This window comes from Encephalitozoon cuniculi, chromosome V (genome assembly GCF_000091225.2).
Source record: "Encephalitozoon cuniculi GB-M1 chromosome V, complete sequence".
In the NCBI taxonomy this organism is placed as follows: domain Eukaryota; kingdom Fungi; phylum Microsporidia; family Unikaryonidae; genus Encephalitozoon; species Encephalitozoon cuniculi.
In genome coordinates, this window is record NC_003232.1 from 48,259 (window position 1) to 63,260 (window position 15,002).

At 46.9% G+C, this 15,002-nt stretch overlaps 11 protein-coding genes across 11 annotated transcripts; 6 read left to right on the forward strand and 5 right to left on the reverse strand.

The window, feature by feature from the left end:
* Window positions 1-8: 8 nt before the first annotated feature.
* On the reverse strand, window positions 9-1,211 carry ECU05_0350 (uncharacterized protein; the record flags this gene model as incomplete). Its single annotated transcript, NM_001041241.1, has 1 exon — window positions 9-1,211. The coding sequence occupies one exon, from the start codon at window positions 1,209-1,211 to the stop codon at window positions 9-11; it is 1,203 nt and encodes a 400-aa protein (NP_597375.1).
* A 74-nt stretch (window positions 1,212-1,285) lies between these two features.
* Window positions 1,286-2,446, reverse strand: ECU05_0360 (translation termination factor eRF1; the record flags this gene model as incomplete). Its single annotated transcript, NM_001041242.1, has 1 exon — window positions 1,286-2,446. One exon carries the CDS (start codon window positions 2,444-2,446, stop codon window positions 1,286-1,288), a length of 1,161 nt encoding a protein of 386 aa, NP_597376.1.
* A 69-nt stretch (window positions 2,447-2,515) lies between these two features.
* Window positions 2,516-3,259, reverse strand: ECU05_0370 (uncharacterized protein; the record flags this gene model as incomplete). The annotated part of the gene is made up of 1 exon (NM_001041243.1): window positions 2,516-3,259. One exon carries the CDS (start codon window positions 3,257-3,259, stop codon window positions 2,516-2,518), a length of 744 nt encoding a protein of 247 aa, NP_597377.1.
* Window positions 3,260-3,284: 25 nt separating this feature from the next.
* Window positions 3,285-3,830, reverse strand: ECU05_0380 (uncharacterized protein; the record flags this gene model as incomplete). The annotated part of the gene is made up of 1 exon (NM_001041244.2): window positions 3,285-3,830. The coding sequence occupies one exon, from the start codon at window positions 3,828-3,830 to the stop codon at window positions 3,285-3,287; it is 546 nt and encodes a 181-aa protein (NP_597378.2).
* Window positions 3,831-3,878: 48 nt separating this feature from the next.
* ECU05_0390 (uncharacterized protein) lies at window positions 3,879-5,798 on the forward strand (the record flags this gene model as incomplete). The annotated part of the gene is made up of 1 exon (NM_001041245.1): window positions 3,879-5,798. One exon carries the CDS (start codon window positions 3,879-3,881, stop codon window positions 5,796-5,798), a length of 1,920 nt encoding a protein of 639 aa, NP_597379.1.
* A 59-nt stretch (window positions 5,799-5,857) lies between these two features.
* Window positions 5,858-7,525, forward strand: ECU05_0400 (uncharacterized protein; the record flags this gene model as incomplete). The annotated part of the gene is made up of 1 exon (NM_001041246.1): window positions 5,858-7,525. The coding sequence occupies one exon, from the start codon at window positions 5,858-5,860 to the stop codon at window positions 7,523-7,525; it is 1,668 nt and encodes a 555-aa protein (NP_597380.1).
* Window positions 7,526-8,252: 727 nt separating this feature from the next.
* On the reverse strand, window positions 8,253-9,341 carry ECU05_0410i (GTP-binding protein RBG1; the record flags this gene model as incomplete). The annotated part of the gene is made up of 1 exon (NM_001041248.1): window positions 8,253-9,341. One exon carries the CDS (start codon window positions 9,339-9,341, stop codon window positions 8,253-8,255), a length of 1,089 nt encoding a protein of 362 aa, NP_597382.1.
* A 60-nt stretch (window positions 9,342-9,401) lies between these two features.
* Window positions 9,402-10,616, forward strand: ECU05_0420 (uncharacterized protein; the record flags this gene model as incomplete). Its single annotated transcript, NM_001041249.2, has 1 exon — window positions 9,402-10,616. One exon carries the CDS (start codon window positions 9,402-9,404, stop codon window positions 10,614-10,616), a length of 1,215 nt encoding a protein of 404 aa, NP_597383.2.
* Window positions 10,617-10,685: 69 nt separating this feature from the next.
* Window positions 10,686-11,990, forward strand: ECU05_0430 (uncharacterized protein; the record flags this gene model as incomplete). The annotated part of the gene is made up of 1 exon (NM_001041250.1): window positions 10,686-11,990. One exon carries the CDS (start codon window positions 10,686-10,688, stop codon window positions 11,988-11,990), a length of 1,305 nt encoding a protein of 434 aa, NP_597384.1.
* Window positions 11,991-12,816: 826 nt separating this feature from the next.
* ECU05_0440 (uncharacterized protein) lies at window positions 12,817-14,190 on the forward strand (the record flags this gene model as incomplete). Its single annotated transcript, NM_001041251.1, has 1 exon — window positions 12,817-14,190. One exon carries the CDS (start codon window positions 12,817-12,819, stop codon window positions 14,188-14,190), a length of 1,374 nt encoding a protein of 457 aa, NP_597385.1.
* Window positions 14,191-14,332: 142 nt separating this feature from the next.
* On the forward strand, window positions 14,333-14,992 carry ECU05_0450 (CCAAT-binding factor; the record flags this gene model as incomplete). The annotated part of the gene is made up of 1 exon (NM_001041252.1): window positions 14,333-14,992. The coding sequence occupies one exon, from the start codon at window positions 14,333-14,335 to the stop codon at window positions 14,990-14,992; it is 660 nt and encodes a 219-aa protein (NP_597386.1).
* Between the last annotated feature and the right edge of the window lie 10 nt (window positions 14,993-15,002).

Sequence of the window (15,002 nt, forward strand, 5' to 3'; positions counted from 1 at the left end):
TTAATGACTCACTCGTCTCCAGCAAAGTTTATCTCCTCAGCAAGGCTCCTTCTCAATGCAACTAACTCGTTGCGCACCCTCTGTGTAGATAAGTACAGCTCTTTATAAGTTCCTATCTTCATCTTGATCTTGTTGAGCAATGCCTCACACATTACATTCCTAAGCCTCTCTATCTTCCTTTTCTCCAGGTCCCTTTGCTCGCCCGCCTTTTCTTTTCCGGCGTCCAGTATATACTGGATGACCATGTCCTGGGAGCATCTATTAATGTGCTTGATAGCAGTCCTCGCACACTCAGATGCAACCCTTGGGTGAACAATTCCGCATATCAGGACAATGAGGCACATCACAGGATTATCTGCCGTTTCAAACAGCCTTCCGATGGAAAAGTCGCCCTTGGAAAGTGTGTTTTCCAGTGTCGGCAGCCTGAGGAAGTGGAATATGCACTGCTCTTTTGTCTTTGTTTGCACATGGCGGCTGACAGAGTCCCACTCGTCCCCAAACCTATTAATTCCCTCCAGTAGAAGAAACTCCTCCTTTCTAGACCACATGTTCCTGAGCAGAGACTCGGTGGCCGGGAAAAAGTCTGATTTTAGAGACTCTTGCGGATAGACACCGTTGTCGATACACTCAGCGCATCTAAGCACGAGGGATCTTGTGAAAAAGGAGGCCCTTCCACCACAGCTGCATGACGATTTCTCCAGATGTTCTTTTAAGTCAACCACTTTCCCCTGACCCTCTTTCTTCGGGCTTTCTTCTGGAGGAGATGTATTCTCGCCTTTATGCGTCTCAAAGTACCTGATCTCCTTTTCAAGGAGACTCCGATGATTGATTAGCCCCCATCTCTCAACAAACGAAAAGACCTCCAACAACGAATGCAGATCCATGTCCGTCAGCATCAAGGCTTTTCCAATGGTCATCGGCCGACACCCATCCTCGTAACCACTGACTATTCTGTCCCTGGTCTGCATATATCTTTCCTTTCCGACCCCCAGAATAACTCTATTCATGCTAACCAACTCCAATGCGCTTAGATCACCCTTCCTGAACCAGCCCGGTGATTTCACTTGATACGTCTCGACATCCGTAAAGCTGCAGACTCCACTTCTCATTTTAAATGCCCTGGGACCCTTAGGAGGATTTGCATTCGGCCTTTTGCTCCCATAGATCTCCTCAATCTCGACACTTTCCTGCAACGGGAAAATGTTTTCCATCCAGGGCTACAACCAGGAAACTTAAAGAATAATAGAGTAATTTATTCTAGCTTGTACCGTGAAAGCCAACCACCTCAGAATATCTCCTCATCATCCACTGAAGAGTAGTCTCCATCCAGATGATCCTCCATGTCAACCCTATATCTCAGGATTCCCCCCACTCCCCCAAATCCCTCGATAAACTGCATCCCCTCTGCACTCTTGTCGCTTACAAATGCCAGAATGCACCCAAAGCTCTTATAGTTCTCAGCAATCCAGTCCACAAACAATTCCTCATCCTTGAGCTCAGATAAGCCCTCATAAACTATAAGCGTTTCCACAGCCCCCATTTCTAGGCATTGCATTGTATCTCTCATGGTAAAGCAAAATCTGCCGCTCTCCGTGTTGATCTCGTTGAAGAACCTCTGAAGTATCTTCTTCTCCTTGGACAGTTTCACATCTTTAAGAACATCCTCGCACAGCTCAATGGCTTGGTTCAGCCCGCTTTCACCGCCGTAGTTGGTGTCGACCGCTTTTATCACTTGGATGCGGCTATCCAGCACCTGGGCTAGCTCGTTCTTGAGATCCGACTGCCCCGCCAAAATTAGTCCCTCTACATTCATAACACAGTTGGTCAGAAACAGATTCCCTGCTATTTCCCCAACCTTCTTGACATAGGCGTTTCTTTTCTCGACTCTAAGACGCGCAAATCTTACAGACGATTGCCCTCCCCTCCCGTGCTTCTTCGGAAGGTCCACATGAATTTGCTGCAGAATCGTCTTTACATTTCCCTGAAGAGTGGCAAACACTGTGGAGTGCCCATCCATCACAATAAATCCATACCTGGCCTCGTCCTCGAAAAGTGCTAGAAGATCGTCCACATGAAACTTCGAGTCACACATGTATAGAGACGTATTTACAGGCTTTATAGGCTCGATCCCAACACTGATCTTCTTCTCCTTGTTCTGGTCCGTAAGAACAGTTCCGACAAATATTCCAAGGCCATTAGGTGGCGTCTTACTGTACTGCTTCAGCTTGCTCTGTGCAGAAGTAATGGCTCCAAGAACACTCAGCCTGTTCACTCTTGACTTGATGTTGGATGCTGTTCCATATTCATCTGTAAGCATCTTTGAGACTCTGGATATTTGGTCCTTGGGAGGAATAATGATCGATATCATCGACGTTCCATTTCCCCGGCTGTCACGAAGATTCCGCAGAAGCTTCTTCATTCGCCACATCTCCACCTCGTCCAGCATCTCATGGGCGGCCTTGCAAATCTTTTTATACTCGAAGGAAAGCTATCATTGCAACACACAGAAAACAGGTTATTTTTTATTACGTTTACAAGCATTTATGTCGATAAACATGTCGTCCGACTCAGGCTCGTCAGGGAGATCCACATTCTCAAGCCTCTCCTTCTTGTATCTCAGCTCCGTCCCCTTTTGCAAAAGCTCGGTTATGACATCGCAAATCTCATTCTTCTCCTCATCAGACTCCCTTCTTTCCTGCTCAGCCCTGTATATTCCTATTGCTTTGTCGTAATACTCTTTGCTCATTTCGAAGTCCTCCAAAAACTCATAGCAGTTTGCAAGCGACAGATACACATCTGCATACTTGAAGCAGTCCTTCTCATATATCTTGTCCATCACTGCAACACACTCAACAAGCTCATGCAGTCCGTCTCGGAACTCGTTATTCAGCAGGCAGATTTCTCCCTGAAGGAACCTTGTTCTTGCCAGCATCGCGTAATCCTTCAATATGCTGAAGGCGCTCTTGCATATCTCCAGAAGGTTCCATGCAATCTCCAGATCGTCCTCGGCACCCTTTCTTTCTTCCAAATTCAATCCCTTTCTTCCGCTGATCCGGGATATCTCCTCGATGAAAAACACGTTCGAGCTTTTAATGAGAGCATCGGCATACTCAATATAAACATAAGGGACCTTCTCGTCATCGGGGTTCATGCTCTCAAGAAGCTCGCTGTATATAGCAATCCCGTGTTCAAACTCTCCCTGCGTCACAGACGCTCGGGCTTCCAAGAGCAACGGAAAGGCTTCCGTAAGATCTTCCATGCAAGGGAGAAAAAATTTCTTTGTATCAATGTCTGCGGTTCCAGAAGTATTCCCTGGGACTGAAGCTGCCGAGATCGCAGTAGTACCTCCATCCAAGGACAATGCTGAGGCTCTCCTCGACCTTGGAAGAAGAGAGATATCCCTGGTCCTTTGCTCGCTTCAGGAACCCAGAGAAATCGTCTTCATCTTGAAACATTTCCGTCTTTTGCAGAAAAAACCATAGTCTGGACATCTCCACCGATCCCTGCTCCAGTATCACTAGGGCGAATGTCATAACCAGTCTTCTGAACTCCTCTTCCGACCATACTGCAGTGTCACCCGAGGGCCGAAGCCTTCTGACGAAGTACTTTTCAGCCACTGGGAGATCAACAATGCCTGCTTTATCGATTCCAACCAACTCAAGCCCCAGCCTCACCAAATACTTCTTGGAAGACTCTACAAGCGTCGCCATCTCCTTCGGCTTGACCTTGAGCAGAGCCCTAACATTCTGTTTTCTTGTCGGAATCGATCTCCTGTGGTTGTCCATCAACATCCTAACAAACTCCCCCACCAAGGCTTCGCTTTCATCCATAGAAAAGGGCAGCACGGTTATTTTCGTCCTTGTTTTTACCCACAAGAAATGTCCTCTAGCTTTGTAAGCCTGACCCCGCTCATAAAAACAGAGACTGGTGTGTACTGCCATATGCTGGAGATAGACAATACAAAAATTCTAGTGAACTGTGGGGCGCCATACGCCATGGACATGTCTATGTACACTCCCGTTCTGCCGCAAATCCTCTCCTGCGATGCTATTCTCTTGACAAGCTTCAACATCAACTGCATCGGGGGCTTGCCTTACGTTCTTCGGAACAACTACTACAACAAGGTATTCTCATCTGTCCCCATTAAGGTTCTTGGGAAGATATGTCTAGACGAGCATCTGAGGGGAATGGGCCTGGAGTCCTCAGTAGATACCGGGTGCTTTGAAAGAATATCAGAGATAAAGTACTCGCAGCCAACGGCCGTCAACAACGTTGAGATATGTGCATATAACTCCGGGAATTCCATCGGAGGATGTTTGTACAAAATCAGCAAGGGGCCTGAGAGAATCATTGTCGGGTTTAACGTGAACCACCGAAAAGAAAACCACCTTGATGGGATGAGCTTTTCTGGAATAGGAGACTGCAGTCTGTGTGTGTTTAATGGAAACCACGTCTTGGCAGAGAACATCTCGATTGCAAAGCGAGACGATGTATTCAGAGATATGGTTGGAGGCGCCCTTGATTCTGGAAGAAAGGTGGTTCTACCTGTCAAATATTCGAGGTTCTTGGAGGTTGCTCTGATTCTCAACGGCTTGATGGCTCAAAGAAACGGAAAGATTGCATGCCTGTCGTACTTTGGGCAGAGATTTGTCGAAAGGGCAAAGTCAATGATTGAATGGGCCGGGGAAAAGGTCTCCTCCATGTTTTCCGAAGAGAAGGTCAATCCATTTGAATTTGAGAGGATTGAGTTCATGAAGTACTACCAGGATGTTTCTAGATTTGATGTTGTAGTTGTTGTTGATGAATGTGTTCATGGAGCGATGCTTACAACTACTCTCCACGAGTTCAATGATGAGGACAATGTTATTCTTCTTATTGATCCCAGGATGGACGAAATACTTAGGAGGGAGTCTGGAGCGATGAAGTGGTACAACTTCAGATTGGTGGAAAAAGCGAGTGAGAAGAAAGGAATGGATGGAGACGAGGTGTTGGAAGATAGTGTAGGCGATGGATCTGATGTTGAGGGGGTTGAGACACACTGGTCCGAGGTAAGACATGAGATATGGTGTGAGGATGAAGATGAAGTCTTTCCATCGGTGGCAAGGAGAAGAGCATATGACGACTATGGGGAGTACATGGACAGATCTTTGTTTGTAAAGGAGATTCTTCCTGTAGAGGAGGTATCTGAAGAAGAGATTGAGGAAGAGACAACGATAGAGGAAAGAGAGGTTGGAGGAGAAGGGATTACCCTGAGATACAGGGTTGAAAAGGTTGATCTGGTAGGGATTTCGGACCTGAGTTCTTGCAAGATGATAATAGAGACATTGTCTCCTCGGAAGCTTGTGTGCGTTGGAGAGGATGGAGACACGGAGCGTTTCTTCTACCATACATTTAAATACCTACCATGCTTTGAGGATGTATACATGTGCAGAAGTAAAATAATTCTGTCGTCTGATGTTTCGATGGGGATGGTGAAGCTGGACAAAGGCTTTGATGCTCTCAACTACCGAGCAATAGGAACCGATTCTGTGGCGAGCTTCAGGGGAGTTAGGGACGGGGATATGGTGAGGTGCATTGGAGAAGGGCCCAGGATGGTTATAGGACATGCCGACATCAACGAGATGCGAAGGATGATCGTCGAGGGGAGCATGAGGGTTGAACAGGAAGAGAATGGACTCCTGGTCGAGGACTGTGTATGGATCAGGGTGAGTGGAGACGGGGTGACGATAGATGGAAGAGACTCTGGGGTGTTCTATGCCGTACGCGATGTTGTGTACAGAAGCTCGGCCTTTATATGAGGAAATTGCTTGACATTAAATCCCTGTGAATTTTAGAGATTTGCTTCTATTGGCCCTGGATGTATCTTGAGCTTCGGAATCCTCTGGACAAGAACAGGTACGAGAAGTACAGCAAGACCGACACAATAGTGATTGACAACGGAACCTATGAGTGCAAGGCTGGATACTGTGGTGAGAGCCCACAGATGGTTTTCAAGAATGTCTTGTATCGCCAGAAGTCTGTGTCATCGATAGAGAACTTTCAGGGCGCTTCTCCCAAAACTATGTTTGATGGAGACGTTGTGACCAACTTCGAGGTCTTGGAGCATGTCATCGATAAAATCCTGGGATACTTGAAGCCTGAGAAGCTGAGGAATCTGATATTCACGGAAAAGGTGTTCAATCCAACCCACGAGGAGCTTGTGAGATTCCTGTTTGACGTGTATGGATTTGAAAAGATACAGATCGGGGTAGACAGTTACTACTCGTGCTTATGGAATCTGGGAGCAGAAGACTGTATGATTGTGGACATGTCCCATTCTGCAACCACGTGCCTTGTCATCCAAGAGGGAAGGATTGCTGACGTTTATAAGATCAACTTTGGGGGAAGAAGTGCAGGGGACTATCTTTCTGCACTGATGTTCAACAAATTTTTTGACGGCAAGAAGAACTACAGGGCTCTGATTCCACATCTCAGATGCTCTCCAGATTATAGAAGAGAGTCTATTGAAATACTCGAGGAAATGAAAGCGGGAGACTACTCAAGAAACTATTTTCTGGACGAGGAGCTTGAGGTACTCAGGGAGAGGCCTGCGGATAAGAAGCAAAAGATATGTGCGGTGCCCTCGGCCTCCAGCGCTGTACCGGAGATTGATGCTCGTCTTCTCAGCACAGCAGATGCCGAGCTGGGTGCCGAGGAGATCAAGGAGAAGAAGAAGCAAAAGATCCTGTATCACTCCACTCTCCATAGACTTAGGGTTAGGGTTGAAAGGAGTCTGGAAAGGCTATCTTCGCATATTTCGCTCATGGAGGATGAGAGGGAGAAGTTGGAGAATCTCGAGGAATTTATCTCCCGGAAGAAGGCGGAGTTCCAGGGGCTGAAGAGAGAGCTAGAGATGAGAAGCAAGCTGAGAAGAGATGCGAAGAATAGAAAGACATATGAGTTTCAGGTGAGGTTTAAGGAGGGGGAGCTGACTCCTGACGAGAAGATACTGATTGAAAAGATTCAGGATGCCGAGGATTTGGACAAGGAAAACAAGATTCTGGAGTCTTTAAAAGGCCTTGTCCATGAAATAAAGGAACTAGATCCCCACTTTGAACCGTATGTGGCGGATACTACTGATCTTCTTAACGGACACTTCATCGGAAGAATGAATGCAAATGTGGATCTTCTGAAGATTCCTGAAATAGTCTTTTCTCCCTCCATCATAGGGCTGGACCAGATGGGATTGACAGAGATAATGGATGAGGTCAGTCGAAAGTATAGAGTGAAGAAGGTGTTCTTGACTGGGGGGTTTTCGCAGATAAAAGACATCGATGCACGGATAAAAAGCGAAATGACGAGCATGTCATTTGTCGGAGAAGTTGAGGTTGTAAGGGCTAAGGACCCTATAGGCGATCCATTCAGGGGTGCAACGTTCTGCGAGGCATTTCCCACATACACCCTAGAGCAGCATAGCAGGGCGGACTTTGGAGACCCAGCTGAGGCATCCAACAAGGAGCTTGTCTCAGATACTAGGTCCCGGTAAAACAAGTCAGCTGTACAGAAACACTTGAAGATAGCTTTATTGATTTCTGCCTCAAATGTACCTCTAATTGTCTCAAGCCTCGATGCAAAGCTGTTGTCCACAATCGTGCTGTAGTCTTTTGAGCACAGGAGAACTCCACCTACTCCTGCAGGCACCATTTCCCTAATCTCTGCGCTTTTGTGCTCCTTCTCGACCACCTTCTTGTCCTTTTTGTTGCAGTATACAATAAACTCTTTGCCATCCATCTTCTCTATACACTGAGCCATCAGAGAAAGGTTGAGTGGCTTCTTGGAACATACTCTCAGGACCTCGTTGTAAATCTCGTCCAGAATCCTGACCTTTTCCTCAAGATACTTCTGCTTGTATGTGTTTGCCAACGAGCTCTCAGCCATAAGTCTTTTTTTCTCAATCTCCTTTTGCTTCATCAAGAATCCATTTTCTATCCGGGACGTCTCTTCCTTGATTATCCTGGCCTTCTCTGCATTGTACTCCTGGGTTGCCCTTATCTTCATTTCCTTAATCTTTTCGTCCGCCTCATGGTTTATGAAGGCTATCATCCTTTCTATGTCCTTGCTTGGTACTCTGTCCATCCTCTCCTGTCTTCAAGGGTATTGTTATCATTGCATTTCAGGATTCCAAAGCAAAGATTGAATGCACGCATCATCCCCGAAACCCAGGGCCCCGGTCAAGCAGTTCTACTAGATGTAAGACATTTATTGAATTGCTCCTAGACACTTTTAACAATCTGAACAACATCACTATCGTTCAAGATATGCTCCTTTCCAACCTTCTGTGGGTTGTGCTTGACAGAGCTTCCCCACACCAGTGCGTGCTTGAACTTCGCAAGAATCCCCCTGTGTATTGCATTGCAGAAATCGGCCACGCTTCTCTTGTTGCTTCTGAGGATGACTGGCTCTTCATAGTCGATAGGCTCTCCCTTCGGCTTTGGGTATATTCTTACAAGATCAAGATAGCTCCACATCTTCGACAGCAACGAGTCAAAGTTCCACCCAAAATTTGCACACACAGGAACAGAGTGCGGGATCTTGTCCAGGAGATCCAGTTCCTCCACACTGATCGAGTCAATTTTATTCAGTACATATATGCAGGGAACGTACTTTCTATTTCCTTCAATTGCATCAATCAGATCGTCGATTGTGCATGGCCCGCTCGTTACAACCTCTGCATTCGACATCCTGAACTCTCCAAGCACAGCTCTTACTGTTGCAAGATCCAGGCTGTCTCCAATCAGCGTCACCCCTCCCTTGTCCTTCTTCGTTATCTTGATCTTCGGAGGCTGCTTGTTGAGCCTAATCCCAACTCCTTCAAGCTCTCTTTCGATCACAGCCTTGTGGGAGACCGGCTTGAGAACATCCAGGCACACTATGATGAGAGAGCATGTCCTTGCAACTGCTAGAACCTGCTTTCCCCTGCCTTTACCGTCCTTTGCCCCTTCAATTATCCCAGGGAGGTCTAGAATCTGGATCTTTGCTCCGTTGTAGTTCAGCACCCCGGGGACCGTTGTCAGGGTCGTAAACTCATATGATGCGACTGCGCTGAATGTCCCCGTTAGCTTGGACATCAGCGTGCTCTTCCCAACACTCGGGAATCCTACAAACCCAACTCTTGCTATTCCTGTCTTTGCAACGTCAAATCCTCCCTCTCCAGACGATCCGGACTTCGGCGCCGATATGAGCTCTCTCCTAAGTTTGGCCAGCTTAGCCTTCAAAATCCCCAGATGGTTGCTCGTAGCCTTGTTCTTCTGAGTCCTTGCCATCTCGCTTTCTACCTCCTTTATCTTTTCCATGACATTCATTAAGGGCCACGACTTTCTGCATATATGAGAGGATTTATAGTTGTCTGCTTGATCCTTCTGATGAAGATAGTCGCCGAGTATGACATAAAGCTGTCTAAAGAGGATGACCCAGTGGTGCTGTACAGGCTCCCGAATACAGAGACAAACTTCAGGATTGAAGCAATCCGCCACAAGCAGCAGTTCAAATACTTGGAGATGGACATGGGGATTCCAAGGGCAGGGCGGGGAGTCCAAGGAGCAAAGGACAAAAGGCCCATTGCCATCACCTATGCGAGCCATGGAACCGTCCCATCATCCGTCCAGTGGTACGGGAAGATAGACCACTTCAAGAGGGTTGTTGTTCTGAGGCGGATTGAATGCATCTATCTGTTCAACCCGAAGTTCAAATCCCCCGAGACGGAAAAGAGTGCCCGGGAGATTGACGGATACCAGTTCCGAAAGACGGAGACGCGTGAAGAGAAAGATCATAGAAGAAAAAACATCAACTACCACATAAAAAGGATGAATCTCGAGGAGTTTGTCATGCTGAAGTACAAAAGAAAGGAGATGTGCCAGGAATACGGCGACATCCCTAAACTACCGGTTTCCGAAAGCAGCGGAAGGCCTATTATGAAGATAAGGGACTCCATCATCAATGCTAAGGTTGTGAACTTTTCTGAGCTTGTTCTGCTGTACAGGGATGAAAATGCAGTGAAGGCTGCACTGTCAAGGTATACCAACTTTATCCATGGAAGATACGTCCTCTCGAATATGTTCTACGAAAAAAGCCTCCACAGCATTCGGGATGGGATCCTGGAATTGTTTGAGGGGAAGGAGAGGGTCCTGTCCAAGGATGTGTACCAAGTGGTTGGGGACGAGGACTTCCTGGCTGAGGAGCTCTGTAGAAGGGACGGAAAGTATTTCTACCTTCGGGGCTTCAGCGAGGATACAAAAAGATGTGATGGTGTGGATATAGGGCAGGAAATAGCTTCCCTGGTTGCAAAGCACCAGCCCTGTACCGTTGAAAGCATCCAACAGGAGATGCTATTGGAGGCCGACGCCATAAGACGAAATCTACCTGGAAATGTGGCAGTTCTGGCCAATGGTATGCTGGCTGTTTGCTCGGGAGACGAGAGAAGAAGGAAGATAGTGGAAATGCTGGTGATGAAAAAGAGCTGGAGGAAGTCTGAAGTGCTAAAGATTGCACAAAACGAGCTTGGGGGCATTGAAGACTTCCTCAATGTACTTTGTGAATACTGTGAGATGAAGGGAAATGTATGGAGCATTAGAGAGTGACAGGGCAGACTGTCTCCTGCTCATGCAGGTCTTGAGGACAAAAATTTCATCCCTACCTGAATAAGTTGAATGGAGTTTTCCCAGCTTAGCAGAATGAACGAGAAGATCCAGGAGCTCTACAGTGCCATGCTTGCAGTAATGCCTTTGGAGCGTATGGATGAGGATCCATTTGATTATTTCCGCAATGAGACTGATCATATAGTTGAGACCATGGAAACTGTCCTCAGAGATGTTGGCAACCGGAAGCTAGAAATGCAACAAGAGATCGATGCGCTGGTGAGCGAGATGAGAAAGAATTGCGCCGATATTGAGGTCCCGATGCCCTCGGTCCCAGATCTCTGCAATCTTTCTGTGGTGAGGGAATATGTGAAGAATGAGTCTGGTAGAATAATGGTGCTGAAGAAGGGCATTGAGGGGAGGATGGAGACGGTTATTGAGGAAATTGAGCAGATAAAAGGAGAAATCTTCGATATTGGTATGGAGGATATCCGGTGCACAGAGCTGATGCCGATGAAGGGCGAGGATTGCGTTTCTGTGGTGAATCTTCGGGAGCTTGAGGTGTATAGAGATTCGCTGAGGAATAAGAGAGAGGGTATGGAAAGAAGCAGAGACAGATTGTATGGAGAACTTTGTGTGTTTTTATCCCAGCTATCGAAGGAGGACACGGAGGTTCGGATTGACCAGAAGATTTTTGTTCTTGAGGGCCTACATAAGAAGTATAAAGAGGAGGTTGAAAGAAAGGACTTAGAGTTTAGAGGACTAGAGGCTGAGATAAGAAGGAGGGAGGGATATCTCGGAATGCCGTATAAGGAGATTGAGATGGATCTGAGTGATGAGAACATGGCTCTTATGAGAAAGTATGGAGAGCATCTCAGAAGAGAGCAGGAAAGACAGCTAGATGAGATATATGAAAAGAAGAGATGTCTGCTCCGAAGTCTTCTGGACGTTTTTGGAGAGGACATGAAGGATTACAAGAGAACGGAGGAGGATATCGAAGAGATGTCAAGGACGATTGAAAGGTTAGAGTCCAAGAAAGACCTCTTTCTTTCAATAAGGTCATTGATGGAGAAAAGAGCGGGGCTTGTAGACAAGATGAACGAGTTTGAGAAGATAGCGTCCGACCCTAAGAGGCTGTTCAGATCGTCTCTCCAGCTCCTGAGTGAGGAGAAGTTCAGGAACAGCGCGTATCCAAATCTAATAAGGGTTGAGGAGGCTATATTCAAGCTTCTGGATGAGTATGAGGATAGGTTTGGAAAGCTGCTTAAGGACGGGGTGGACTTCAAGGAGTCTTTAAGGAAAGAGGTAGAGAACAGGATTGTGAACAAAACTGTGTTTATAAGCAGATTTGACTCACCTTCCAGAAAGAAGAGGTGAGGGTTTCGCCAGGGCAGAACTATACGACATATTGGTACAGGACAGACGGATCCACCCTGAGGCGGATGCAGAAGATAGTCGCACCGCATAGAGGTCTATGGTGCAGGTGGGGTTATCCTGGGCATATACTGGGGTGAAGGTCTTAAGATCGAGAATGACCGGCCTTGCGGGGATGACTTCTGCGAGAGACAGGATGTCTGGTACTTTCCTGTCTTGGGCAAGCCGTAAAGCTCGGAATGGAGTCTTCCTCCTGGACGCACTTCTCGTTTCCTGTTAGACCGATAAGATTTCCTACAGACACGGAGATATTCTTCTGATTCCATGCAACTACTTCGAAAACCGCATGAACTTCCGTATAGAAGATCTCTCGAGGAACGGATGCCCTTCTTTATAATCCTAAGAACCTGTATTCCGTTTGAGCCAATTCTCTGGGGCTGGGGACCTCCGCTTTCTCTAGATGGGAAGTCATACCCTTTCCAGATACTCCTGCTGCCCAGAAGGATCCTGAAGACTGTGTTGACGGTAGAGAAGTGCATCTCTTAGGACACAGGCCTGCTTTGGCCGGAGTTACATTTCAAGGCATGCTGTTTTGAAATGCTGTTAGCTGTCTGCTTGCCATCTCCTATTCCGTACACTCTGCTTTCTGCCTCGGAAAATAAACAATATCTATGTGAGTAGTGGTGGCATACAAAACACTCTTGGTTTTATCCGAACGGAAAGCTAACCAATGCACTGCTGCATTCCAGAGGCCCGATGGCTGGAAAGGAATACGCCCCTCCTGCAGGCAGGTCTACTAAATAAATGAAGGAAAAGAAGTGTCCCTTCAATGGATATCAGAGAAATGGATCTCAAGAGGCAGGAAGCAAATGCCTTGTTCAAAAAGCAGATGATCGATGAGGCACTGGAGATTTACAAGACATCCTTTCTGGAAGCTACAAAGTCTGTCGTGCCCGGCACCAGGAACGATCTGCTTGAGGAGCAGCTGTCTCTGCTGGCTTATAACATTTCTGTGGTCTACTACAAAAGAAAGAACTTCCCGAAATCGCTGGCCTTTGGGCTTGAGTCGTTGAAGCACCGCAAGAGCGATAAGGTTCTGTGTAAAATCTGTGCAATATATCTCAGGCTGGGGATGCTGAGGGAGTATAAAGAGATGTATGACCAGATGGTAACTAGGAGCTCCGGCCCCGAGGTGGCTTTCTTGTTGAAAAGAATGAAGCTAAGCGAGGTGATTGTTGAGAAGCACCTGGAGAAGCGTGTAACATTGGAGAGTCTGCACGAGCTATCCAAGGAAATATCTGGCGGAAGAAGCATACCAGCAGACACTCTGGAGAGTATTCTTGAACAAGGGGAAAGCATTTTGCTAGGTTGCGAGAATGTTGTGCATACTGAAAGCAGCGGGGAAGTTCTGATTTTCGGCGACACTCACGGGCAGTATTTTGATGTTGTAAGTATCCTGAACAAGGTATTTGACAAAGACAGAATGGTTATATTCAACGGAGATTACGTAGACAGAGGATCACATTCTGTGGAGAACTTTGCATTGCTCCTCTCTCTGAAGATTCTGTTTCCCGGGCGTGTCCATCTGACCAGGGGAAACCACGAGCTCTCTGATATAAACAGGGTATATGGCTTCTACGATGAGGTGAAGAGGAAATATCCGTTTAGCAGTGACTCTGTGTATCGGAGATTCCAAGACGCATTCAGGGCATTGCCTATCTCTATAATTGTCAACGAGAAGGTTTTTATAACGCATGGCGGACTGCCTGAGGCGCCTGTCAAGGTGGACAATCTCCAGGAGATATACAGAATGACGGACACCCATACAGATGAGCTGCTGAAAGGGCTTTTGTGGTCTGATCCCGAGGAGATACTCGGGACGGAGGAGAGCAAGAGAAGGGCTGGGGTGGTTTTTGGAGCAGATGTGACAGCTCGGTTTTTGGAGAGGAATGGGTTGGACTTGCTGGTCAGAAGCCATCAGGCGGTTGATGATGGATATAGAGTTCACCACGGAGGAAAGGTTGTAACCATATTTTCTGCGCCTGAGTACGAAGGCAGCAAGGGGCCAGGATCGTATCTGGTTCTGAACCCTTCCGCGGGCGAAGCAGATGAGATTGTCGAGATATCTCCCCTTACGAGGTACAAGGCGGTAAAGTTTGGAAGGTCTGATGGTAAAGAGGTGTTAAGGCTTCTGTGCAATTAAAATGTTTTGCCACAAAGACATGTGTATCACGCAAATGGGTTAGAGATGGTAGCAGATCTAACGCAAACAGATTCCTACGAAGCTAAGTCCGATAATCCGAAACGTGTTTTGTATTAGAAAATGTATTTAATTGGGGAAATAGATGATTGGGAGGATGAGGAGTGAGTACGACCTATTAGACGAAAGAATCAGCAGGTTCTGGCACCAAACCTTTAAGGCGGCGATGGAAGAGAGAATCCTTCTGAAGGACCTGAATCTTCCCCTTGCACGTATAAAACGCCTGATGAAGATCGAAGAGGGTGTCAGGATGGTCGCCTCTGAGGTTCCTGTCTTGTTTTCTATGATAACGGAGAAGTTTATTGAGGAGCTTACTCTTCGTGCATGGATAAACACCGAAGAGAATAAGAGGAGGATACTGCAGAAGTCGGATCTGACTGCTGCAGTGAAGACATCTGAGATGTTTGATTTCCTCGTGTATATTGTCCCAAGAAACGATCTTCTGCACCCGTTCAACCACCTGGTGCCAAGCAAGATGCACCATGGCGGAGAAGACTTTGCTCCCAGGATGGGAGATGCATATGCAAAGCAGCATGTTCTAGACGAAAGACAGATGATGGAGGACATGGTCGAGAAGATGGGAGGCTCACACTCCCAAAACTTTTATTCCCAGGAGCATAGGGTGGTGGGAGGGGAAGCTCCAGAGCCTCTAAGTAATCCTCACATGAGCGATTATAGAAGGGGATTTGATATTTCCTTCAATAGAGACATGTCTGCCGACATGACACCTGGTTCTTTCAGATGACTTTTTATTA